General features: G+C 41.4%; 1 protein-coding gene across 14 annotated transcripts in view; it reads right to left on the bottom strand.

Moving 5' to 3' along the window:
- hspg2 (heparan sulfate proteoglycan 2) overlaps positions 1 to 27,104 on the bottom strand; it is a 530,612-nt gene that overhangs the window by 334,348 nt on the left and 169,160 nt on the right. For 10 of the 14 annotated variants that reach the window (XM_087980629.1, XM_087980631.1, XM_087980637.1 and 7 more), the window contains exon 4: positions 23,907 to 23,978. The exons of the other annotated variants lie outside the window; for them this stretch is intronic. In XM_087980629.1, the coding sequence (XP_087836755.1) occupies positions 23,907 to 23,978 (72 nt within the window). The remainder of the gene's footprint in view (positions 1 to 23,906; positions 23,979 to 27,104) is intronic. 14 annotated transcript variants of the gene reach the window in all.

Here is a 27,104-nt window from a genome sequence, read left to right as displayed (position 1 = left end):
TTTTAAGAACCAGTAAGGTAGGGAGATAGAACTTCAAGGCAACCTGAGAATTGCTGACTTAATACATGATAGTTATTTTGTCAAATGGAGGGTCTATAACTGAGGAAGACTTTCATTTATACTTTCACAAATTTAGAGCACCCAAGTGTTTTATACAGTGATGAAGTTTTTTCTGTTATAATACAGGAAACACAGCAGCCAGCTTTCACACAGCGATGATCAAATCATCTGTTTTTATGTCGAGGGAAATAATGTCGGTCAGGACGCCTGAGAATATCATCCTGGTATTCTTTGAAGTAATACCATGGGATAATTTACAGCCACTTCAGAAGGCTGATGGGACCTCAATTTAACATCTCATTTGAAGGATAGCATCTTCAACAGTGTTGCAATCCCATAGTACAGCATTGCAGCGTCAACCTAGATCTTGGACTCACGTTCGTGCAGAGTGTTTTGCCAGTATGTTTACTGACTGGCAACTAAGCTCACAGTTCACTGAATCAAGGCTGAGCGATCAAGTGAGCCATAACACCTCAAGTGCTAGAAAGGAGGTAAGATAAAGAGCATTAGCTAAGGGGGGCATCAATGGTGAGGGCTGCAGCCTTGCGGTATCCATAAGGAGCTCCATGTCCAATCAAGATACACACAGCATGGTCAACACTTGTCAAATGATTCCAAGATACAATACGAGAACGGTCAATGTGATCTCAGGCAACGTTAAAATCAAAACCATTTAATACTTTATAAAGCAGCTGAGATTCTTGGTCTTATCTGGAGTTCCTCCAAGTCTTGGCATCAACACCCTGAGGCCACTAAAAGAGCTCTAATTTCTTGCCTTGTGTATCCATAGCAACCAAGCCTGCAACCCATGGGATTGTATTGACCTTCTGACTTCCTCCCTATGTCTTTGTAAAGGAGAGCACTCTACTCTCAAAGTCACACATTACTCAGCAGCACGTCTTGTAGAGACTTGTAACTTTGATGGCATGTTCCAATAAATGCCAAATTGTTTCATGGTCTGGTTCCATCTTGTCTGACATTATGCCCCACAGTGGGGTGAAAACACTAAATGGGCTTTGACAACAATACCTCTATCAAGTCAGGCTCTGCTCAGCTGAGCAATCTTCTGGCAGCACCCAGCCTCTTCTATGTACTAGAGATATTCATGAATGCCCTAAACATCAATGTCATGTTCAATATGTGAGTATATTGTGGGGAGACTAGATGTTCTTTTAACCACTGAGTCTAACTGACTGTAAGGCTTGTACAGCACAGGTCAACTAATGAAAGCAAAATCAATGCTTAGATTAAAACCACTAACTGCTGCCAAGGAGATTTGTTACCAAGGCCTGTGCCAAGTGAACTGCCAATCACACAGCAGTGCCTCTCCACAAAAACAAAATAATTATCAAAGTCTATTATAGTGTTAAAACGCAGACTTTAATTCAAAACCTTCCCACTGTTTCCAGCTTATGGGAAAACAGCCCACAATGTATTCTGGGCCAGTGGGTCGCTTGCAGCTGTACCGCAGTTTCAGGCTTAATATTTCCTTCACAAACACATCCTCACCCCTGGAGACTTCAAATTCATCGTGTTGTCTCCCATAAATTCCAACTCATCCCTTTCCAAGGTAATGCTCAGCTAACTTTATTAAGAGCAATCTGATAATCTAATTTGTATGAATTTGAGTTGTATATTTTGACAGGATAAATCTTGTGCCTTTCAAATTAGTGGCATGGAATCTTATACATCCAGCTAAGGAGGGAGTGTGGCCTTGGTTTAATAACTTATTCGAAAGATTGCACCTCTGATAGTGCAGCACTTCGTTAGTACTGCACCGGACAGTCATTCATCAGGTTTCTGCTCAAGCCCTAGAGTGGGAGTTCAATCAAGAACATATGCTTCTGAGGGAAAAGTCTTACCAACTGAGCCACAGCTGACACACAAACACACCTTTTCATCAGCACACTGGGGAGATGCCACTGTGCTCATTTGAGACAACTCCATTGAATTTATTTTATTCAAGGACAGACAAGAATCTTAGTACCCAGCTGTAACCAGCCCACACCAGCTGCACTCTACCTCCTCTGACCCCTGCTGACTCAGATTGTAAAAGTGTTGACCCTTCACCCAGGTTTTGCAGAAAGGAGTTCCAGTATTCCACCCAGGGACAGGGGCACTACTAGAGGGATCAGATCACTCTCAGGAGAAAAGAATAAAAAGCAACACCGTGTGAATGACTCATAACAGGAAATTACTGTGCTTTTGGCAAGGAAAAACTGTCAGCTAAGGGACTGGATACATTTTTAGAGAGAATGAGAACATAATGCTGCAGAACAATGCCATGAAAATAGAAATGTAACTATTTGGAAATTGAGGGAAGGCAAAAATATTACTGATACAGATCAATCAAGATGAAACAAATTTGTGGAGCTTTTTGACCTACTAGTGTTCCTATCACTGAGTAAAGCAGTGGGTTACAATCTAGAACGTAACAGCTTCGCCAGCATTTATTACCCATCTCTTTTGTCCCTTGGAATGGTGATGAGCTGCCATCTTGAATCACTGTAGACAATGTGGTAAAGGTGCTCCCAGATTGCTGAGAGGTTACTGCATCTCATTCAGTAGTTGCAATGGGACTGTTCATTGAAGTTTAACATGCTACTTTCTTGGTATTTAGCACTCAGAGGACATACCTCAAGTTTGGAAGCCACAATTCTTCCTGTGCCTGTTAGCTTTTCAACATGAGTTCAAAGATCTGAATTTCCATGCTGCCCAGACAACTGAAAATTTATACAATTCATTCTGGACGGTTAGAAATATGTATCTGAATGTACAGATCCAAGGACACATGGTTTGCACAGACATTGGTGAAGAGTGATGACATTCAATGCTGAGCTGGGCTTGGCAGGTCTGTGATCAACAATGGAGTTTATGGCAGGTAGTTTGGAAAGTGGAGTTGAGGCCATGATCAAATCAACCCTGATTTTATTGATTGATGGAGCAGGTTTGAGGGACCAAAGGGCTGTCTCCTATTCCTAAGTTCATTTTTAAAATTGCTGGTCAGTTTTTTAGTCCACCCCCAACCAGACCCAAAGTGGTGACCCAAGGCAAAGACCACTAAGACAAGATGTTTGGTGCAACATCGGTGTAATATGTCATTGAACATTCATTATGTATCTGCCCATACTTCTTTGCTTTTAAGGAGTGCACAAAGTGGTACAGGATTGAGGGTGATCTACTTCTGTTCACAGAAACATGACTTTGGAGTAGGAGTGGGTCATATGACCCTTCAAACCTGCTTCACTATATATGATGATCATGGCAGGTTCCTCATTTCCTCTGATATAGAATTGGTTGAGTCAAATATCAACCTTTGCATTAAAACTGCCCAAACACACATGACTGACTCTTCAGCTGAGCTTTGAACTCCAGCCAAGTCTACTAAGGAGAAGCAGAATTCATTAACTTTCAGTAAAAATTCACCACTGTTTCAGAACAATACATGGCTTCTGCCCAACATCTGCAATTCCACTTCCACAAGACATTCCAATGCTACAGCGCAATTATTGATATAAATAAGAGGAAGACAAACACTTTCAGTGCCATTAATAGCTTGTTCTATGTTCTATAATTCCCTCTGCAAAATTTGTTTTCCACAGAGACTTGCAAGATCTGGATTGTTCAGGACATTCACACACATGAAGCTGTTGTTAACTAATATCACCAGTCGAGACCAGCTGAGTTCCGACACCGTAGATGAAAATTTCAACTGCTAAGAATCGATGTTTCATCCAAATACGCACCAGAACAAAACTGCTCCTTTGGCAGCACTTCCCTCTCCTTCGTGACCCCCAGGAAGCATCAGAGCAGTAGTACTGTGGGAACACATCACCTCCATAAGTTCCCCTCTAAGCCAAACACCTGCACAACTTGGTCTTGTATTGACTTTGCTTCATCATTAGAGTTTTTCTAGAACCTCCCAGCCAGCATGACAACTAGATTACCATCAGCACAAGACAATCCCCCACTGGCTAACAAAGAGAATAAAGCCCCCTACCAACAAAATCCACCAAGCAAGGGGATCTTGTGGTGTAGTGGTAGTGTCTCTCTCTCTCTGTACTAGAAGTTTTATGTTCAAGTTCCCAGAGGTATGTCATAACATGATTGAAAGAATTATATATTTTTTTAAACCTACACATTGAAACCATATAACCGTCAAAGAAACTGTAAAAGGTAAACTTAGCCCTGGTGTGAAGCTCAATGAAATAATCAGATAATGGTCAGTGTGCTGTATGAAGGCAAACGGAGACATGCACTCAAAGGAAATTGAAAGCACTGTGATGCTGGACACCTGAAATAAAAACAGTAAGTTCTACAGAAACTCAACAAGTCTGGCAACATCTGTAGAGAGAGAAAGGGACTGCATGTAGGTTTGCTCGCTGAGCTGGAAGGTTTATTTTCAGACATTTCGTCACCATACTAGGTAACATCTTCAGTGAACCTCCAGACGAAGCACTGCTGGTGTTTCCTGCTTTCTATTTATATGCTTGGGTTTCCTTGTAGCTCAACCTGAACTACAAATCTTCTCAAAAATTGCCAAAAGACAACGGAGGTTAACACCAAGTTCAATATGACTCTTCTTCATTACTCATGAAAATGCTCTTCACTGATTTAGCTGGTCTCAGAGATACTGATGGGATGGTATTAAGGGTGGTGGGAAGGGAATAGTTGGGCAACAGAAATGGTATACCATTTGATCCTCCCAGAGCGCAGTGAACTTGTTGGAAAAGCTTCAATACTGTTTGGACAATTGTTCCATAGTGGGCGTCTCTTGGTTAGTGAAGGTAGTAGCAAGTGGCAATTGCCTGGAGGAGCTATATCTCAGTACAAACATCACCAGTAGAGTAACTAGGAATAGGCAAAACAAAAAGAGGGAATACATTCATTAATTCTTATTCCAACCCAACAATCAGATCAAATACAAGGAAAAGTACAAAATGTTCTTTCATCTTGCTTATTTTAATCTTGGAGAAGTTCAGCATCCAGGGTTCCTGCAAGAACAACAGAAGGAGAAACAATCCACAGGTTCCAGCTTTGAACCATGTGTTGCAAGAAGAATTGTTCAAATTCATGCAATGAGACGTACATGTGTGTGAGAGGGAGCGGGAAGGGATAGTTTGTGGGAGTTTGGGTGTGTGGAAGAATTTGCTGCATTATAAAAGTACAGTTGTTACATTTTCAAAGAGACTTCGTCAGCTGTTAGCCACTGTGGAGAAGGAAGTGTTCTTTCTTATGATCCACAGAAGTCCCATGCACTGATTATGGTGCCCTTTGGAGATTACATTCATACTAAAATCAGCTGCAATTTGGCATTCTGCAGGGGCCTCAATCAACCTAAATTAGAGAGATGCCAAATCCAATGTTTACAATGAGGCTGAATTCAAATCAGCACATCCACCATCCAGCGTTTCAGCTGGTTATTCACCTTCCCTTGCACTGTGCCCACTCACCAGCTGCCAGTAATAGGCACAACTACATCAATGTACAGACCCAATGCCTGATGCACAGCAGCAACATGAACAGATAAAGCACAACTAAGAGAGTAGGCTTTGCATCAATTTGGGCAAGAATCCAGCACGCGATCTGTGGCTGCGTTATATCCAATGGTTTCGTAGTTCCTGAAAGCCCCAGGAGTAATGCTAAATATTTAAATGCCTCCTTTGTTGACGAATTTAGTGCATGCTGAGTTGGAACAACACCAAAGCAGCTTTTAAATTGTTACAAACATTATACAGGGAATTTTGCAAAACGTTTTCAAGTACCTTTCAAAGTATCACGTTGCTCTGATTAGAGGTTTCTTTCACATTTCAAATTTGTGTAAAAAAAATTGTTGCCCAATTTTACTTTTAAAAGAGGTTGCTTCTAAAAACTAGTGGCAATGTTTCCAGAACTGTAGATTAATTACAGCTCCAAAGGACAGCAAAGGCATTTGTAATGCTTGCCTTTATTGTTCAGTTCATTGATTATAGGAGTTGGGAGGTCATGTTGCAGCTGTACAGGACATTGATGAGGTCACATTTGGAATACTGCATTCAATTCTGGTATCCTTGTTATAGGGAAGATGCTAGGAGAAAGTGAGGACTGCAGATGCTGGAGGTCAGAACTGAAAAATGTGTTGCTGGAAAAGCACAGCAGGTCTGAAGAAGGGCTTATGCCCGAAACGTCGATTCTCCTGCTCCTTGGATGCTGCCTGACCCATAGGGAAGATGCTGTTAAACTTGAGAGGATTCAGACAAGATTTACAAGGATGTTGCCAGGGTTGGAGCGTATGAGCTATAGGGAAAGGCTGAATAGTCTGGGGCTGTTTTCTCTGGAGGTTTGAGGCTGAGGGGTGACCTTATAGAAGTTTACAAAATCATGAAGGGCATGGATAGTGAATAGAGGAATATGGACATGTGCTGGCAAATAGATTATTTTAGAGTATCTGGTCGGCATGGACAAGTTAGACCAAAGAGTCTCTTTCCATGCTGTATAACTCTATGACTGTGCTGTCCACAAAAATGGTACAATGTGCAAGGGCCTGTCTCCATGCTGTAGGACTCCATGACTCTCTGCTGTTAACAGGCTTTTGAATGGATTTCTCAAATGTTAATGTTGATCTCTCTCTCTCTGTACTTTCTCTGTGGCTGCAACACTGTATTCTGCTCTCTTTTCTGCTACTCTGATGCACTTTCTATGGTATGATCTACCTATATTGCATGCAAAGCAACACTTTTCACTGTAACTCAGTGTTTGTTACAACAATAAATCAACTCAAATCAAAACCAGGTTTCTGTACTTAACAAAAATTACCATTTGTTACAAACAGATTCTAGCTACAAATAAACAATTATGAGTTGTCAAGATATAACTCTATTAGTTAAAACTCTAATCCCCTTGTAAGCACCAATATGCATGCGTGCACAAATAATGCGCAGACAAAATGGTGTTATGGGTAGAGAGTAAAACTGAGAAGGTAATTCAATGGTCCCTGACCACAGGGTTTGCTGAGGTGATCCTCTTGGCTTGTCCGGACTTGTTGCTCCTCTATCTTCCTTCTCCAGCTACTTTTGCTTACAGGAGACACTTAGAAACTCGTTCACAATTTATAAAGTCCCTGACATGCTGATTAAAAGCTACAGCTTACTGCAACTGGGGAGGCAAATAAATTGGCTTTCTTCAGGCTTCAGGTGTCTTTTTCACTGAAGGGGCATGCCCATAATATCCTTATCTGAAGATTACCGACTATTTTCTTCGCAACACAAGCCACTCATCTGCCAGAGATCCAAACTCACAGTCGCTACTAAGTAGAAGGCCTTTGTTCCTGGTAACGGGGCACCGCTCCAGGAAGGAGTCAGCTACTTATTGCCAGCTGAATTTCATTCTACAAACACTCTCTGATGCCAGTTCGTTTGCAACTAAACTCTGATTGAACAGAAAAAGTGTAAACTGCTTCTACTGTAAGCTCTTCCACAATCTTTTGCTTTGAAAACAGTCAGTGATTTTCCCATTTCAGCCCACAATTAAAATTTAGAAGATCTAGATCATAGAATCCCTACAGTGCAGAAGCAGGCCATTTGGCCAGTTGACCATTTGAAGAGCATCCCATCTAGATCCATCCACTCCAACCTTACTCCTTGTGATCCTGCATTTCCCACGGTTAATCCACCTAACCTACATATCACTGGATACTATGGGCATTTAGCGTGGCCAACCCACCTAACCTGCACATCTTTGAGCTGTGGGAGGAAACCACAGCACCCAGAGGAAACCCACGCAGACACTGAGTGAACATGCAAACTCCATACAAACTGTTGCCTGAGGCTAGAAGTGAACTTGGTTGCTTATGCTGTCGGGCAGCAGTGCTAACCACCAAGCCCATGGGTGTCAAAACAATATGATCTTTGCACAATACGTACATGAGGCATATAAGTGCACAGACTAGCTTTAAGGTTAGGTTACAATATAGAAAGAAGACCCCAAAAGCATGACATGCTTCAAGTGATCCCGGGGTGAGATGGAATAGCAGATCTTTATACCCTCTAGTCACATGCCATGATACAGTGATGATATCTTGAGCAAATCTCTTAAAGGTACACTGACATAATGACATGAGTCATAACACATCATATGTAACTTTTGTTCCATCTCCACCATATTCCTGAATTTTCACACATACTGAAAAAACAGAGGTGAACAACACAAAATGTGTGCCCTACACAGCAATTCCCTGAACCACACTAATCTCAGCAAAGACCAAGTTGCCAGATTTGGAAACTAACGAAATGTATTATTTAGATTGAATTAGTGAAGGACATGCTCAATGTAAAAGTTGAGAATGCTAATTAATGTGAATCTAACCCATGCTATAATCAGATCACAGATGTCCAGTGAAAGTTCTGAACTATATACCAAATTTAGCTGTAATGAATATCTATTCATTTCATGTGAGTCAGAATACTTGGTTAAACAATCTTTATAAGCATAATAGTCATTATAATGTAATCTTAATTCCACTGCAGTATGCCAGTTTGTAAATCAGAAGAGCTTGGTTTCAAATCCTGTTCCAGATACCGCACCATATAATCTAGATAGATGTTTCACGGTAATGCTGAGGGAATGCTGCACTACCAGATGGATCTTAATTTGAACCAATATCCCTGACTACCCAGAGATAAAGAGAAAAATGTTATGAGGCATGAGTCAAAGTGCAAGGGAAGACCATCCCCACACTGGCATCCAATATCTAACCTTATCCAACACTTCCAGAAATCAGTAATTTCACCATTGCTTATTGTATCATGCTGTGCACAATTAACCTGCCACGTCAGCTGACAAAATAGTAACAATTTCAATGAAAAGTACTTCTCATCTGAACTTAAAAGATGAGGACAGATTCTCGAATCAATAAGGACAACTGTTGCTGGAACTGTTTGTTCATGTGTGGCTACCGCCAAGGGGTTACACGTTGTATTCATCGCCTTGACCACTAAATTATGAATGGAGCCCCCAGAAGGCACATGATTCTGTCAGCTGTTAAGAGCCCATCTATAATGGTTCTGTAGTAGAATCTCATTACAGTGTGGTGTCATTCATGCAACGGTTCTAAAAACACCGTCATTTGGACCCATGAAGAATTTGAGAGAAAGGATTTGTTCTGGTTGGAGGTCAAGATGTAGCATTTGCTCTCAACACTAAATAGACAAAGTAAATTGGATTGGGCAGTCAATGCTTCATATTTAATAGCAGATATGCAACAACATAGCCAATCCAATGAGAGAAATCATATTATAGAATCAAACTTATGGTAAATATATGGCTTAAGATAGTAATGGAGAAGGATGTAAGCATGACAAAAATCTGGTGATCAATGAAAGAAAAGCTGATTTTGTAGATCTAAGAATAGGTCAAAGGAAAAGAAAATCAATAACAAGTTTGGAATAACATGGAAAATATTCCAAACAGTGTTCAGTAAGAACCAGGAAAAATATATTATGCTAAGAGACAAAAACAAACTAAACACCAATGAAAAATCATGGCCATACATAAAGATACAGGGGAAAAATTGAAGGATATTCACTGCAAACATATGCAGCAGAAGGGATATGACAAGTATGAAAATACTAGGGACAAATATAAAAAGCAATTAAAGCACAAAGAAACTGTAAAACTAATTTAACATGTAACATGAGAAAAGCAAAACATTCCATTGGTACACTAAAAACTAAAGTTGGAACAGAATTAAGCTGACTAAGATACAGTCAGCATAAAAGTAAAAGACAGTGGTAACAAAATGGAAGAAATATTAAACAATTAGTTTCCATCATTATTACCAAGGAGAAGGACCCAGTGGACAACATTGGAATACGAAATTAGAAATGATAGAACTACATTCAAAATTAAACCAAGGAAATATTAAACTAACTATACTTGAAAAGGATAAACCCTTGACAGCTTGCAACCACAAATTCTAAAGATTCGCTAAGAGATAGCAGGGCACAATTACACATTTAATAATCCCGAAGGCAAAACTGCAGTGCAGAACACTGACAGATAGCTAATGTTCTATCTGTGTTTATGAAAAGAACTTAAACATGTCCTCGCAACTGAAGACCAGAAACATTAACACTGGGAGGGAAGAGAAATGGAACTCATTTAAGGGAATTAGAAAAATATCTAAAACCAAAATATTTAACAAATAATCGACATGGATTTCAAAATGTGAAGAAGGGCTTATACAAAACGTTGATTCTCCTGCCTCTTGGATGCTGCCTGAACTCCTGCGCTTTTCCAGCAACACATTTTTCAGCTCTGATCTCCAGCATCTGCAGTCCTCACTTCCTCCTTTCAAAATGTAAAACCTTGCATGACCAACCATATGGAATTCTTAGAGAGTAAGAGAGAGTAGGAAGGCATTTACTGAATAAATACAACATTTCTACATTTTCAAGACCTTCGGTAAAGATAAACACATGAATGATTTCAGAAAGTAGTCAGGAGACATTTACTTTAATGGATGGTGAACTGAATGAAAGCCAAAGCAGCAAAACAGTTATACAGCGTGGCATATGGTGGGTCCCAAAGAACTTTGGAATCAATTAATTTTGAAATTGTCAATCCTCGATGATTACAACAAATTGCAAGATGATATTAATAAACTTGTAAAATGGGTAGAAATTTTTCAACACTGACGCTTGTGAGGTACTATATTTTGGTAATACAAGTAAGAAGGTTGCATATTACTCAGAAATTATGAGTGTAAATGTAAAAGGGAAGCAGAGGGGCCTGGGAATACAAATATACAAATCAGTGAAAGCAGCGGCACTGGTCAACACAACCACAACAAAATCACACCTAGGAGGAGAGTTTATTTCTAGAGGGATACAATTAAAAAGTAGAAAAGTAATGCTAAACTTATTTGAAGCCTTGATTATAATTCTGGTCGGCAAAAAAGAATAAGTGGGATGATATCCGAAGTATAAAATTGTATCCATCCCCAAAAAAAAACTGAACAAGCTGTGTCTCTTTGTTCTCAAAAAGACAAAGCTAAAGGAGGGCCTGAGAAAGGTCTTCCATTTTATGAAAGGTTACAATTGAATAGCTGCAGAGAGAAAGCTGCCACTGTGGGAACAGCAAATTGAAATTAGATAGTCACTAAGAAATCCAGCAGGAAATTTGGAATAAACATCTTTACCCAGGGAGGAGTGAGTGTGTGTCATTCACTACCAAAAGGAGTCCTGAGGTGATTTGTACAATTGTATTTAAGGGGAAGTTTTCTATCAGATGATGGAGAAAGGAAGAGAAGATTATGCTGATAGTGACATATGAGCAAAGGTGCAAAAAGTCTCAAGTGAAGCATAAAGACAGACATGGGCTGTTTGCATTGTATATTCTAAATGCAAACAGTCAAATGCAATCTATGTAATTCCACATACATTACTGCATAAGAATGTCACTTCAGACCTTGTGCTTAATTTTCAGGAGTGCGACTGGAATGTGTAACTTTCTGACCCTGAGGGGAACATTGTACACATTGAGCTAAGACAATACCAAAGCAGGAATCCTGACTGATTTGATGTAAAAACTGCTGGTAAAGTTGTTATTTATTGCAGACTTCTAGTTGCTGAGGAGATGATGGTGGATGCTCACTCAAACCATCTCAGTTTGGCAATTTTATACCAGTGACTTGTGAACTCACTGCCAGTGACAGGTGAGACACCACGGGCTTGGGATTCAGGCCATTATCATGAAGAGGATGCACTGCACTACCAGGGGTGTGGTTTTCCAGGTAGTACTTTAAAGTAAGGCCCTGGTTAACCAGCGCAAAGAAACATATAAAAGATCTCATGGTACTATTTCCAAAAAGGGCAGTCAAATTCTCCACAGTCCCCTGGCAAATGATTATCCCTTGTCCAACATCAGCAACTGGTGATTATCTCATGTGGGTTGTAGGTCCTGGGCAAAAGTTTTAGCTGACACCATTCTCTACAACAATGACTATACTTCAGAAGGTACTGGTTAGAATCCCTACAGTGTGAAAACAGACCATTTAGTCCAACAAGTCCACACTGGTCCTCAGAAGGGTAACCCACCCAGATCCATTCCCCTACCCTGTTACTCTACATTTACCCTTAACTAACGCACCTCACCCATACATCTCTGAACACTATGGGTAATTTAGCATGACCAATTCACCTAACCTGCACATCTTTGAATTGTGAGAGGAAACCGGAACACCCAGAGGAAACCCACGCAGACACAGCGAGAATGCACAATTTCCACACTGACAGTCGCCCGATGGTGGAATTGAACGGGAGTCCCTGGTGCTGTGAGACAGCAATGCCAACCACTGAGCCACCATGCCACCCAATATGTCAGTAAAGTCTTTGGTACATTCTGAATTCATTAAAGCTGCTGATTCATAAGTGCTGATTGAGCTCAGAAACAACTAGATCTGTCCTTTTCCTTAAAATAGTTTGTGTGATAACCCAGCATGCTTGTAAAGTCTCACTTAGAAGAAAAGGTGTAAGTTAGGAGGCAACCTCGACAAACTGAATAAATGCAATTTATTTGAAATCTTTCCCCATAGTTGTTTAATTTAGGTAGAGCCAGCTGGCTTACCGAAAGGTTTGTTTGTGATCAGTAGTAAATCAGTTGAGCACGCCTGCCAATTCCTACAGAGCGTATTTAAAAAATAACACTGTCAACGTCTGACAATCAAAACCCAAAAGGTCCAGTTTGTCAGCTGATGAGATATGCTGTCCATGAACCATTTCAAAAAGGCATCAGGATTGTGACCTCATGACCATTTTTGAAAAATCCATCTGATCAAAGCAGAAAATCAAAGATCTGCAGATTCCAGAAATTCTGAAATAAACGAAAACAGAAAGTGCTCGAACAATTCAGTAGGTTTCGCAGATCTTCAGTATGTTTAAACTAAGTAGCGGGGGGGACAAACTGGAAATTTAAGAAGGAAGTTAAAGGGAAAGTGAGAATAAGAGAAGTTAAGAAAGACAACAGAATCAATGGAGCAGAAGACTCAAGAAGGGATCATACAGTATGGTCAAGTCAAATAGGGATTGATAGGAAGGGTGAGGGGAGTAACAAATTAAGATTATTATTTATGAATGCACGAAGCATAAGAAATAAGGTGGATGAGCTTGAGGCTCAGTTGGAAATTGGCAGGTACGATGTTGTGGGGATTACGGAGACGTGGCTTCATGTGGACACGGCCTGGGAAGTGAATATTCAAGGCTATACGTGCTATCATAAGGTCAGACTGACTGGCAGAGGGGGTGAGTTGGCCCTGTTGGTAAGGAATGATATTCAGTCCCTTGCGAGGGGGGGCATAGAATAAAGAGATGTATAGTCAGTCTGGATAGAGCTGAGAAATTCTATGGGTAGAAGGACCCTAATGGGAGTTATCTACAGGCCCCTAAACAGTAGTCTGGATGTACGGTGTAAGTTGAGTCAGGAGTTGAAAATGGCCTGTCGCAAAAGTATTACTACAGTTGTTATGGGGGATTTCAACATGCAGGTAGACTGGGAGAATCAGGATGGTACTAGACCCCAAGAAAGGGAGTTTGTGGAGTGCATCCGAGATGGATTCTTAGAACAGCTTGTACTGGAACCTACCAGGGAGAAGGCAATTCTGGATCTGGTGTTGTACAACAAACCAGATTTGATCAGGGACCTCAAAGGAGCCATTGGAGGTAATGACCATAATATGATAAGTTTTAATCTGCAACTTGAGAGGGAGAAGGGAGAATTGGAAGTGTCAGTATTGCAATTGAACAAAGGGAATGGCAGTGGAACAACAATGGCAGGCATTTCTGGATATAATGCAGAAGGTGCAGGATCAGTTCATTTCAAAGAGGAAGAAAGATCCTAAGGAGAGGCAGGCCTGGCCATGGCTGACAAGGGAAGTGAAGGACTGTATAAAGATAAAAGAGAAGATGTACAACATAGCAAAGATGAGCGGGAAGCAGGAGGACTAGGAAACATTTAAAAAGCAAAAGAGGATAACTAAAAAGGCAATGTGGAGAAAAAAAATGAGGCATGAAGGCAAACTGGCCAAAAATATAAAGGAGGATAGTAAAAGCTTTTTTAGGTATGTGAAAAGAAAAAAAATGGTTAAGACTAAAATTGGGCCCTTGAAAATAGAAACAGGTGAATTTATTATGTGGAACAAAGAAATGGCAGAAGAAGAGTTGAATAGGTACTTTGGATCTATGTTCACTGGGGGAAGACACAAGCAATCTCCCAGATGTGATAGTGGCTGAAGGACCAAGGGTAATGGATAAACTGAAGGGAATTTATATTAGGCAGGAAATGGTGTTGGATAGACTGTTAGGTCTGAAGGCTGGTAAGTCCCTGGGATCTGATGGTCTGCATCCCAGGGTACTTAAGGTGGTGGCTCTAGAAATCATGGAGGCATTGGTAATCATTTTCCAATGTTCTATCGATTCAGGATCAGTTCCTGGGGATTGGAGGGTGGCTAATGTTGTCCCACTTTTCAAGAAGGGAAGGAGAGAGAAAACAGGGAATTACAAACTGGTTAGCCTCACATCAGTGGTGGGAATGATGCTGGAATTAATTATAAAAGATGAAATTACGATTCATTTGAATAGTAGTAACAGGATAGGTCAGAGTCAGCAAGGATTTACGAAGGGAAAATCATGCTTGACTAATCTTCTGGAAGTTTTTGAGGATGTAACTATGTATATGGATAAGGAAGAGCCAGTGGATGTAGTGTACCTGGACTTTCAGAAAGCTTTTTATAAAGTCCCACATAGGAGATTAGTAAGCAAAATTAGGGCACGTGGTATTGGGGGCAAAATACTGATTTGGATTGAAAATTGGCTGACTAACAGGAAGCAAAGAGTAGTGATAAACAGGTCCCTTTCGGAATGACCAGTGGGGTACCACAAGGTTCGGTGCTGGGACCGCAGATGATTACAATATACATTAACGATATAGGTGAAGTAATATCAGCAAATTTGCTGGTGACACAAAGCTGGGTGGCAGGGTGAAATGTGAGGAGGATGTTATGAGAATACTGGGTGACTTGGACAGGCTAGGTGAGTGGACGGACGCTTGGCAGGTGCAGTTTAATGTGGATAAATGTGTGGTTATCCACTTTGGTGGCATTATCAGGAAGGCAGATTACTATCTAAAAGGAGTCAAATTAGGTAAAGGGGAAGTACAACGAGATCTAGTTGTTCTTGTACATCAGTCAATGAAAACAAGCATGCAGTTACAGCAGGCAGTGAAGAAAGCTAATGACATGCTGGCCTTCATAACAAGAGGAATTGAGTATAGGAGCAAAGAAGTCCTCCAGTAGCGGTATAGGGCCCTGGTGAGACTGCACCTGGGGTATTGTGTGCAGTTTTGGTCTCCAAATCTGAGGAAAGACATTCTGGCTATTGAGGGAGTGCAGCGTAGGTTCACGAGGTCAATTCCCGGAATGGCGGGACTATCATATGTTGAAAGATTGGAGTGACTGGGCTTGTATACCCTTGAGTTTAGAAGGATGACAGATGATCTGATTGAAATGTATAAGATTATTAAAGGATTGGACACTCTGGAGACAGGAAGCATGTTTCCGCTGATGTGAGAGTCTAGAACCAGAGGACACACTTTAAAAATAAAAGGTAGGCCATTTAGAACAGAGTTGAGGAGAAACCTCTTCACCCAGAGAGTGGTGGATATATGGGATGCTCTGCCCCAGAAGGCAGTGGAGGCCAAGTCTCTGGATACTTTCAAGAAAGAGATAGATAGAGCTCTTAAAGATAGTGGAATCAAAGGTTACGGGGATAAGGCAGGAGCAGGATACTAATTGTCGATGATCAGCCTTGATCTTAATGAATGGTGGTGCTGGCTTGAAGGGCCGAATGGCCTCCTCCTGCACCTATTGTCTATTGTTACCAGACAAGGGTCACGACGCATGTACAGAGAGTATAGAGTTGTCAGACCTGCTGGGTTTCTCAAGCAATTTCTGTTTTTTTGTATCTTTTTATTCAAAGCAGCATTGGATTTTCTCTTAATATTTCTCTCCTGCAAGATAAGGAACCAGGGAACTCAAATTTATGTTGCCTTTCTGGTACCTAGGGATCAGGGATGTCTCCGAGCGGCTGCAGGGAATTCTGAAGGGGGAGGGTGAACAGCCAGTACATGTCAATACCAATAACATGGGTATAAAAGAAATGAGATTCTGCACAAGAATTGAGAGTGTTAGGTAATGGATTAAAGAAGAAGATTGTAACCTCTAGATTACTTCTGGTGCCACACGCAACTTAGTATAGGAATAGGTCATTCAGTAGGAATAGTGTAGGTCAGATGAATGCTTAGCTGAAGGGATGATATGGGGGAGGGGTGAGGGCTTCAGATCTCTGGATAATTGGGACAGGTTCTGAGGTAGTTGGACTTGTGCAAGCTGGACAGGTAGCCCCTGTACCATAATGGATCCAATATCCTTTCTAGGAGGTTTGCTTGTGCTGTTGGGAAGGGGAATGGCGTACAGAGTAGGTGGGAAGTCAGGAGCAAAGAACAATCATATGAAGAAGGAATGCTAAGACAATCCAGTAGGCAGAGAAGACATGGGCATAATAAGGCACATGAGAGATCCAGAAAGCTAACTTGTGTCTATATTAATGCTAGCAACTTATCTGGTAAAACAGATGAACTTCGAGCATTGATCAGCATGTGGAAATTAGATGTTGTTGCAATCACTGAGACATGGTTAAAGGACTGAAACACGACATTTCAGGGTATAGAGGTTTCAAGTGCATTGGATGGGGCAGGAGTTTAGTGTAACAGAGGTGAGGCATTGAATTATTGATAAAGGAAACCATCACTGCAGTAATGAGGGACGATGTCATAGAAGGGTCTTCAAATAAGTCCATCTGGGTGGACTTTGGAAATAAAAAAGGGACAATGACTTTGCTGGGATTATACTATAGGCCTCCCAACACTCAGAAGGAGAGAGAGGAGCTAATCACAAAAAGGTGAGAGAAAAAGGATTTAGTAGTAGGAGATTTCAACTTTCCTAACTTTTACTGAGATTGCCTTAGTGTGAAAGGTTTAGACAGATTGAAATGTTTCAAGCGCATGCAAGAGGTCTTTTGGTGTCAGTACATAGATAGAAATGTAGAAATGGGTCAAGTGATTGGCTTCATTCCTTAGGAGAAAGTCTGTCAAATTGTTGAGGTGCCAATAGGCGAGAATTTTAGGGATAATGACCATAACTCTAAGTTTCAAAGTCATTATGGAAAGGTATAAGGATAGTGCAGAAGTTGTGCCTAAAATGGGGGAAGGCTCAATTCCATATTAGGGTTATGTTTAACAAACACAACTGCAAATAGCTGCTTCCAGTCGAAGACGACATTGAGAAGTGGGAGTCTTTTAAAAGAAAGTGAGTTGCCTCTCATTCTACATTTCGAAAACGGTCTGTATCTGGTCAGTCATGGTTCACTGTGCAAATAGCGGGAAACCACCTCAACAATGAACAGTGTTCAGCTTTCGTACGTCATTCATCGCTGCAGGAAGCAGAATGTATTTTTAATTCTTATTGTTAAAGAACATCCTCTCGTCTGGGACTTGATCAACCCATATTCAAAAGCAGTCTTCATTGTTCATTGAGCAAGACGAGTCATCAAAACTCCAAAGAATCAGAAGAAACACATGTATATAAAATCATAGAATCCCCGTAGTCTGGAAACAGGCCATTTGGCACATCGACCCTTTGAAGAGTATCCCACTCAGACCAATTCCCCTATCCTATTACTCTACATTGCCCTGAGCAAATGCCCATAATCTACACATTGCTGAACATTATGGGGCAATTTAGCCTGGCCAATTCACTGAACTTGCACATCTTTGGACTGTGAGAGGAAATTGGAGCATGCGGAGAAAACCCACGCAGACACAGGGAGAACATGCAAACTCCACACAGACAATCGCCCAAGGCTGGAACTGAACCGAGGTCCCTGGCGCTGTGAGGCAGCAGTGCTAACCACTAAGCCACTTGGTCACCCAACCAATTAAAACAAGTGGATTTTCCTGCTCAGCATTACGTTCCAGACAATCAAGAGCTCTGAGCTTCTCAAAGTCTGATTCTTGTGAAGCTGGTAACAAACCAAATCTCAAAACTGCCCAGGCTGACATAGGCAGCTTGCAAGATGTACATATCATATACTCAACATGTAAAGGATAAATTTCCCCAAGTGCACTGTAAAAGTCCCCATCGAATTTAGAGATCAGGGAAAGACAAAGGGTTAAATTACATGCATCATATTTTCCTTTATAATCAGTGGAGATGCAAAACACAACTGGCTCAATTCCACTTGTCAGTCATACAGACTTGCAGTTTAGTCACACTTCAAGATGATATTGGAATGCACAATTAATCCATTCGGGCTTTTCAGTTGTCAGTGCACTCTCCTCACTTGCAGGATGTTTTTATACTCATATCCCCATTAGCAATTTCTTTTTAGTTTAGCCAACAGTGATACCATCAAACTAAAACTCAGATTTAACAATGCATAATGGGTTCAGGCTGTGATATTGATACAGAGACCATAACATCCCAATCGCACCAAGAATCGCCAACATTACAAGTACAAAATTTTAAAGATTTCTGTGTTTTGGGGCTACATCTTAAATTTAAGATAAAATAGATGAATTAAGGAATCATGTAACCTGATTGGCTTGGTTACGATGGGATCCAAGTGACGAGACTTGCTGGAAAGGTGCAAGATGTCCAGATCCACGGATAATGGCAAGAGCTGACTCAACAAATAGACATTGCTGGAAACTTCTCTGGAAGTATGAACTGAGGGCGCAAATTCCCCTGCTTTCTGTATTGTTTTGAAGATTATGACCCAGGAAATGTCAGACACAACGTTCCTGGTTTAACTCCTAGTTGACAACAACTGAGCCTCCAACCTCTGAAATGAACGCCCCCAATCATACATTGACCCTAACTTTTGATTCTCCAAAGGATCCACTTCCCCCTAACCCCAACAACTTGACCTGATGCACTTTCAGATCACACTAACACCTAATCAGCCCTGGTTCAAACTGCTACCAGCACCCCTCAAGCACCCATTTACCCCAAACCACTCCAGACTAATACTCTTCCAAAGCCAGACACAACCATACCCTTATACCAACCCGAGTTGCCCCTACCATCCAAGCAGCTATCGCACTCTGCCACCCTGCTTCACTAGCACCCAACTTCATAACCTAACTTGCATCCCAACCTGGCCCAATCTACCCACTTTCTACCCATCCACTAACATTCACAGTAGACACTTAAATTAATTTTACAGTAGCTAGAAGTGTATCCACCCTTGCCCCAACACTCTAGTGAAGCGCAGAGCATTTTGGTAGAAGATACGTTCTGCCTTTCTAAAGAAACTGGACTCAGAGAATCCAGCCAGAAACACAGAGCTACACAGTTGTAGGAGAAAGCAGGAGCACAGAGGCAATCCAACAATGACAGCTGCCCTGCAGAAGACCAGAGACATTAGGTCAGGCGAACCTAAAACTCCGGTCAAAGAGATAGATCTGCAGGAGTATTTTAAAACAAGGAAAAGTGAGACAGGGAAGTACAGGATGGGAATTCAACAGGCTGGGAACTAATGAGCTGATAGCACTGCTACCAATTAAAATTCAGGATCCTCAAGGATTTTAACTTTCCAAACAGAGACTGGGACTGCCGTAGTGTTAAGGGTTTAGATGGAGAGGAATTTGCTAAGTGTGTACAAGAAAATTTTCTGATTCAGTATGTGGATGTACCTACCAGGGAAGGTGCAAAACCTGACATAATCTTGGGAACGAAGGCAGGGCAGGTGACTGTAGTGTCAGTGGGGGAGCACTTTGGGGCCAGCAACCATAACTCCATTAGATTGAAAATAGTGATGGAAAAGGATAGACCAGATCTAAAAGTTGAAGTTCTAAATTGGAGAAAGGCTAATTTTGACAGTATTAGGCAAGAACTTTCAAAAGCTGATTGGGGGCAGATGTTCGCAGGTAAAGAGATGGCTGGAAAATGGGAAACCTTCAGGAATGAAATAATGAGAATCCAGAGAAATTGTATTCCTGTCAGGGTGAAAGGAAAGGCTGGTAGGTATAGGGAATGCTGGATGACTAATGAAATTGAGGGTTTAGTTCAGAAAAAGGAAGCATATGTCATATGACAGGATAGATCGAGTGAAGCCTTAGAAGAGTATAAAGGCAGTAGGAGTATACTTAAGAGGGAAATCAGGAGGGCAAAAAGGGGACATGAGATAGCTTTGGCAAATAGAAATAAGGAGAATCCAAAGGGATTTTACAAGTATATTAAGGACAAAAGGGTAACTAGGGAGAGAATAGGGCCCCTCAAAGATCAGCAAGGCGGCCTTTGTGTGGAGCCGCAGAAAATGGGGGAGATACTAAATGAGTATTTTGCATCAGTATTTACAGTGGAAAAAGATATGGAAGACATAGAATGTAGGGAAATAGATGGTGACAACTTGCAAAATGTCCATATTACAGAGGAGGAAGTGCTGGATATCCTGAAACGCATAAAAGTGGATAAATCCCCAGGATCTGATCAGGTGTACCCTAGAACTCTGTGGGAAGCTACAGAAGTGATTGATGGGTGCCTTGCTGAGATATTTGTATCATCGATAGTCACAGGTGAGGTGCCGGAAGACTGAAGGTTGGCTAACGTGGTGTCACTGTTTAAGAAGGGCGGTAAAGACAAACCAGTGAGCCTGACGTCGGTGGTGGGCAAGTTTTTGGAGGGAATCCTGAGGGGCAGGATGTACCTGTATTTGGAAAGGAAAGGACTGATTAGGGATAGTCAACATGGCTTTGTATGTGGGAAATCATGTCTCACAAACTTAATTGAGTTTTTTGAAGAAGTAACAAAGAGGATTGATGAGGGCATTGTGGTAGGTGTGATCTATATGGACTTCAGTAAGGCATTCGACAAAGTTCCCCATGGGAGACTGGTTAGCAAGGTTAGATCTCATGGAATACAGGGAGAACTAGCCATTTGGATACACAACTGGCTCAAAGCTAGAAGACAGAGGATGATGGTGGAGAGTTGTTTTTCAGACTGGAGGCCTGTGACTAGTGGAGTGCCACAAGGATCGGTGCTCGTTCTACTACTTTTTGTCATTTGCATAAATAATTTGGATGTGAGAATAAGAGGTACAGTTAGTAAGTTTGCCAATGATACCAAAATTGGAGGTATAGTGGACAGCGAAGAAGGTTACCTCAGATTACAACAGGATCTGGACCAGATGGGCCAATGGGCTGAGAAGTGGCAGATGGAGTTTAATTCAGATAAATATGAGGTGCTGCATTTTGGGAAAGTAAATCTTAGCAGTACTTATACACTTAATGGCAAGGTCCTAGGGAATGTTGCTGAACAAAGAGACCTTGGAATGCTGGCTCATAGCTCCTTGAAAGTGGAGTCGCTGGTAGATAGGATAGTGAAGGTGGCGTTTGGTATGCTCTCTATTGGTCAGAGTATTGAGTCCAGGAGTTGGGAGGTCATGTTGCAGCTGAACAGGACATTGGTTAGGCCACTGTTGGAATATTGCGTGCAATTCTGGTCTCCTTCCTATCAGAAAGATGTTGTGAAACTTGAAAGGGTTCAGAAAAGATTTACAAGGATGTTGCAGGGGTTGGAGGATTTGAGCTACAGGTAGAGGCTGAATAGGCTAGGGCTGTTTTCCCTGGAGCGTCAAAGGTTAAGGGGTGACCTTGTAGAGATTTATAAAATCATGAGGGGCATGGATAGGATAAATAGACAAAGTCTTTTCTCTGGGGTCAGGGAGTCCAGAACGAGAGGGCATAGGTTTAGGGTGAGAGGGGAAGATATAAAAGAGACCTATGGGGCAACTTTTTCACACAGAGTGTGGTACTGGTATGGAATGTGCTGCCAGAGGAAGTGGTGGAGGCTGGTACAATTGCAACATTTAAAAGGCATTTGGATGGGTATATGAATAGGAAGGATTTGGAGGGATATGGGCCGGGTGCTGGCAGGTGGGACCAGATTGCGTTTGGATATATGGTCGGCATGGACGGGTTGGATTGAAACTTCTGTTTCCATGCTGTACATCTCTATGACTCTGTGATTAGAGGACCACAAACATTATGGGGTTAGAGGAGTCGATACACATAGGGAGAGACAGCTGGGCCATGAAGGAATCTGGAATAAGCCTGGGAACTTCAGAACGGAGGCATCAGGAGTCATGGAGCGTGTACAGTGAACAGCCCTTCAAGTCCTTCATATCAATGCTGGTCACTGAGCACCTATCTATTTTAATCCCATTTTCTTACATTTGGCCCATAGTCCTGTATGCTATGGTGTTTTGAGTGCTCCCTTAAGCACTTCTTAAATGTCTGAGGGTTTTTGAAATGTCTGAGGGTTCTTGCACCTTCCACCCCTTTAGGCTCAAATTTTCAGATACCCACTATGCTCTGCGTGAAAAATTTCACTCAAATTCCCTCTAAACCTCCTGTTACTTACCTTAGAATGGTGCCTCCTGGTTAGTGACACCTTGAGTAAGGGGAAAGATTTTCCCTAACCACCCCTAATCAGTTCCCCACCCATCCATTTCCTGTTCAAAGGAAAACAATCCCACCCTATCTAGACTCTATTCATAGTTGACTAAATCCAGCCAAGGCAACATCCTGGTGAATCTCCTCTGCGCCCTCCCTTATGCAATCAAATCCTTCATACTGCGCGGTGATCAGAACTGAACACAGTACTCCTCCTAATATTATATACAGCTCCATCACAATCTCCTTGCTCTTGCATTCAATGCCCTAACTAATAAAGGCAACTATCCCATATGCCTCTTTAACCAACCTCTTTATCTACCTGTCCTGCTGCCTTCAAGGATCTCTGGGCAGATACACCTACCTACTTCCTAGGGCATGACCATTTACTCCCTTCCCTTGTTCATCCTCCCAAAATCTCACCCTTTTCAGGATTACATTCATGACTATTCTGCCCATCTAACCAACCTGTCAACATTACCCAATAATCTAAGGCTTTTCTCTTCACTATTGCCAAACCACCCAATTTTCATCTCATACATATTATTCAACTGTAGGTCAACATGGGATACTGCGTACGGAAGCAATAGTTGATCAAGACTTGGTGCAGCCAAAGACACACTTATCATGACCTCATGATTATGAAGAGAATGACAGAGATTGGCCAGAACTCATAAGAACAGTCAAGTCTAAAAGTAAAACAGACATGATTGAGGGCTTCAGCAATTAAGCGAAGGCATGTGCAAGATTGAGTCGTGTTACGGATGAAAAGGAAGCGGTAATGATGGTGCAAAGTCGAATTTAGAAACCGAGTCAAATAATGGCACCAACGCTAATAATGTGACTCAGTGACAAACAATTGTCAGGGAGACAGATGGAGTCAGTATCTAGGAGATAAAGTCTGGACCACCTCTGCGCTGTATACATTTTATAATTATTTATAATGTGGAACCTGCATTCGGGTTAGAAATATTCACAGCAGATTGGATTTCTTGGAGGAAATTACCATTTTGTTTTAATCTGTCATCACTAGGAAGGCCAACAACATCAGACACGCATCCATAATTGCCCTGAAGTGGTGGCAAGTACAACTTTTGAATCATAATTGCCCCTGTGGTTTAGGTGATATACAAAAAGTAGCATGCATTTGAAATCAATTTCTAAGCCATTCCGTCTTTGAGTGCAGTATGACACACTTACATGCAGCTGTGTTGCTGAGTCTAGCTTTAATGGAGCAGAAGACTTATAGTGCAGGAGCAGATCACGTTAGGGAACACATACATGCTGGGTGCATGAACACTTACCATACTGAGGAGGTTCTGGACTACTATTCATTTCTGCCACAACTGGGATCATTAAAGGATACACTGAGGATTCTGGACATTTCCATCAGGATAAATGGGGACAAACAGAGGATACAGAGCAGGAGAGGGCACCAGAGAGAGGTATACAGGACAACACATCAACAAAGAGGAGAAGGAAAACAGGATACAAGTGGGACAGAAAAACAGTGAAGAGAAACAAAAGAGAGGATATAAATAGATTCAAAAGGGAAGAAAGGGAGGAAAGAAGAAAAAGAAAGTAAACAATGGATAATATGGATAAAATGGATAACAGCTTGAACATATAATCAATAACTAAAATAAATCCCATTTACAATTCAACATGAGCTCACATCACGTATGTAGTTGATTAGTTTTACTTCAAAAGGTGATTTTTAAATAGCTGCAGGAAAATAGCTTTTACGTCATCTTCACTCTCACATTCTCCACCAGGATTTATGAGGCTGATTAAATGTCTCCAAATATTGCCATAATCTCAAAATTTCTGTGGTCTCCAGGATATTAAGTTTGAATAAGACAGACAAGAAATGACCATTTCCATTAGTTGACAATACAAGATGCATGGGGAATGCGAGGAACAACTTCTTTTTGCAGTGACTAGTAATGACCTAGAATTTGTTTCCTGTTGCAACTTAAACTCGTGTAACATTTCTAAACACGTTAGATTGCTGAACTAAAAGAGTATCACTTTCTGTTGGAGATAAAAACGGATAACCAACCTCCACAAAACTGAGCTGATCACCAGAATGTTAGTGGGAAACAAAGTCATGACACATCAGTGAGCAAACCCTTTGATCTAGATAAAAGCTGAAAGGACTGTGGATGCTGTAAATCAGAAAAAAAAGAGAAGTTGCTGGAAAAGCTCAGCAGGTCTGGCAGCACCCGTGAGGAGAAATCAGAGTTAACATTCAGATTGAGTGGCCCTTCCTCAGAGGAAAGGTCACTCAATCTGAAATGTTAACTCTGATTCCTCTCCACAGATGCTGCAAGACCTGCTGAGCTTTTCCAATAACTTCTGTTTTGTACTGATGACCTAGAATTTTACTTTCAGCTGATAGGCAGTAGTCAGCTGAGAAAAAACATGTGTTGAAGCAAATCTTTCCCTTTTGATGTCATTATTTATACTTGCTTCCAGTTCCCATCAATATTTCTTCCAAGGTGCACATGAATGGGGATGCACAGCTACCTAAAAATTAGCATTGAGTTGCTCACAGGGTCTTCTGTTTGAAGTCACCTCTGTGTGTACAGTAGTCACGCAACGAGATTTGAAGGTAATATGTACTAAAATGGACTGTAGAACACAAAAAATATTTACAGGGAACACTGGATCCCAACCTATCCAGACTGCAGACACAAACAGGGATCCTCCCCAACTTTACCTTGCTGAAATTCTCAAAGTCACAAAAATCACTATTCTCTGATTCTCAATGAGCCTTATTTATTTTAATGACTCATGAGACATGGCCGTCCTTAGCTGGGCCAACATTTATTGCCCATTCTTAGTTGCCCTTGAGAAGGTGGTGGTGAGCTGCCTTCTTGAACCACGACAGTCCATATGCTATAGGTAGACCCACAATGCCTTTGGGAAGGAATACAAAGTTTTGATCCAGTGACAGTGAAGGAACAATAACATATTTCATTAAAATAATAACTCTCTAATTCAGGATGTTGAGTGGCTTGGAGGGGAACTTGTAAATGATGGCATTCCCATATATCTTTGTCCTACTAGGTGTTAGAGGTTGACGGGTTTGCAAGGTAATGTCCAAGGAGCCTTGGTACATTTCTGCAGGAGAGGATATGGAAGTTGTGGATGCAGTAGCAACAAAGCAGGCTGTTGTTCCCCTGCCAAAAGGTTGTTGATAGCACAAACTTCAGTGATGGTAATGCCATTACAGTGGACAGATAGTCTCTTATTGGAGATGGTCCTTGCCCGACATGTTTGTGAATGTTACTTGCCACCTGTTAGCCTAAGCCTGGATATTGTCCACATCTTGCCGTATTTGGACATAAGCTGCTTTAGTATCTGAGGACTCATGAAAGGTGCAGAGCATTTTGCAATCATCCATGAATATCCCCACTTCTGACCTGCCCTTGTCATTCCCTTCCACTGATTAGATAATATCATGACCCATAATCACACAGCTAGTTCGAAACATTTTCCTTGTTCTCAAACAGCTTCCTCTCTCTAACCACCCCCAGTTCTGAAGTACTTACATTCCTCTAACTCCAGCCTGTGGAACATCTCCAATATTTAAAGTACACTGCTAGTGATGACCATGCCTTCAGCTATCGTCACTGCTGAAAATGTGTTGCTGGAAAAGCGCAGCAGGTCAGGCAGCATCCAAGGAACAGGAGAATCGATGTTTCGGGCATAAGTCCTTCTTCTTCCTGCAACACATTTTCAGCTCTAATCTCCAGCATCTGCAGCCCTCACTTTCTCTCTTCAGCTATCTTCACCCTAAGTTATGGAATTCCCTCCGTAAACAGCCCCTTCTTGGCTCAAAGGTGATCAAAAATATCTATTATTTTAACCAAGCTTTTAGTCAGCTGTCTTAATGTTTTCTTCAGTGGCTCCTCTCAATTACCTCGGAATACTGCATTTCATTCAAGGTGTGATGTAAATACAAGCTATTGTAGCATTTCCTTCATAGATGGCAACACAAGTCAGATGATTCAAATAATGAAGCACATGTGTAGAAATTATGCAGAGAACAACCTGTTCAAACTTGAATGACTCAAGTTAAAATTTAACTTCCAAGCCAAGTCAAGATATTCTAGACACATCAGTTGCAGTGAAAACAAAGCATAAACAATCAAACGTGGGAACAGAAGGACCAACTTGTCTCTGCTGTTGTAATGTAATCAATGTGCAAGGTCATTCTGTGTGGGAGAGTGGGCTGGACATTGTGGCATTTTAATGATTATTCATTGCCATGGTTGAGCACTCGGACATGCCCTGGGAACGTGGAGCCACCGAGAACTGAGCTGTTGTGTTTAGCAGCAGATTTAACAACCATATGTCTAACTATTTCAAAGGGACTCCAAACTCATTGTACTGATAAGCAGGGAGGGAGCCATGCTGTGACCTAAGATTCAGTTAGGAAGACATCTAGCGATTACACTAGCGGTTTTTCTTTTATTTTATTCTTTCATAGAATG

This window comes from Chiloscyllium plagiosum, unplaced genomic scaffold (assembly GCF_037043375.1).
Source record: "Chiloscyllium plagiosum isolate Xiang-an unplaced genomic scaffold, Cpla_swu_hap1 HiC_scaffold_37, whole genome shotgun sequence".
Classification (NCBI taxonomy): Eukaryota; Metazoa; Chordata; class Chondrichthyes; order Orectolobiformes; family Hemiscylliidae; genus Chiloscyllium; species Chiloscyllium plagiosum.
Note: the sequence above shows the minus strand (reverse complement) of the source record. Positions and strands in the feature narration are given on the sequence as shown.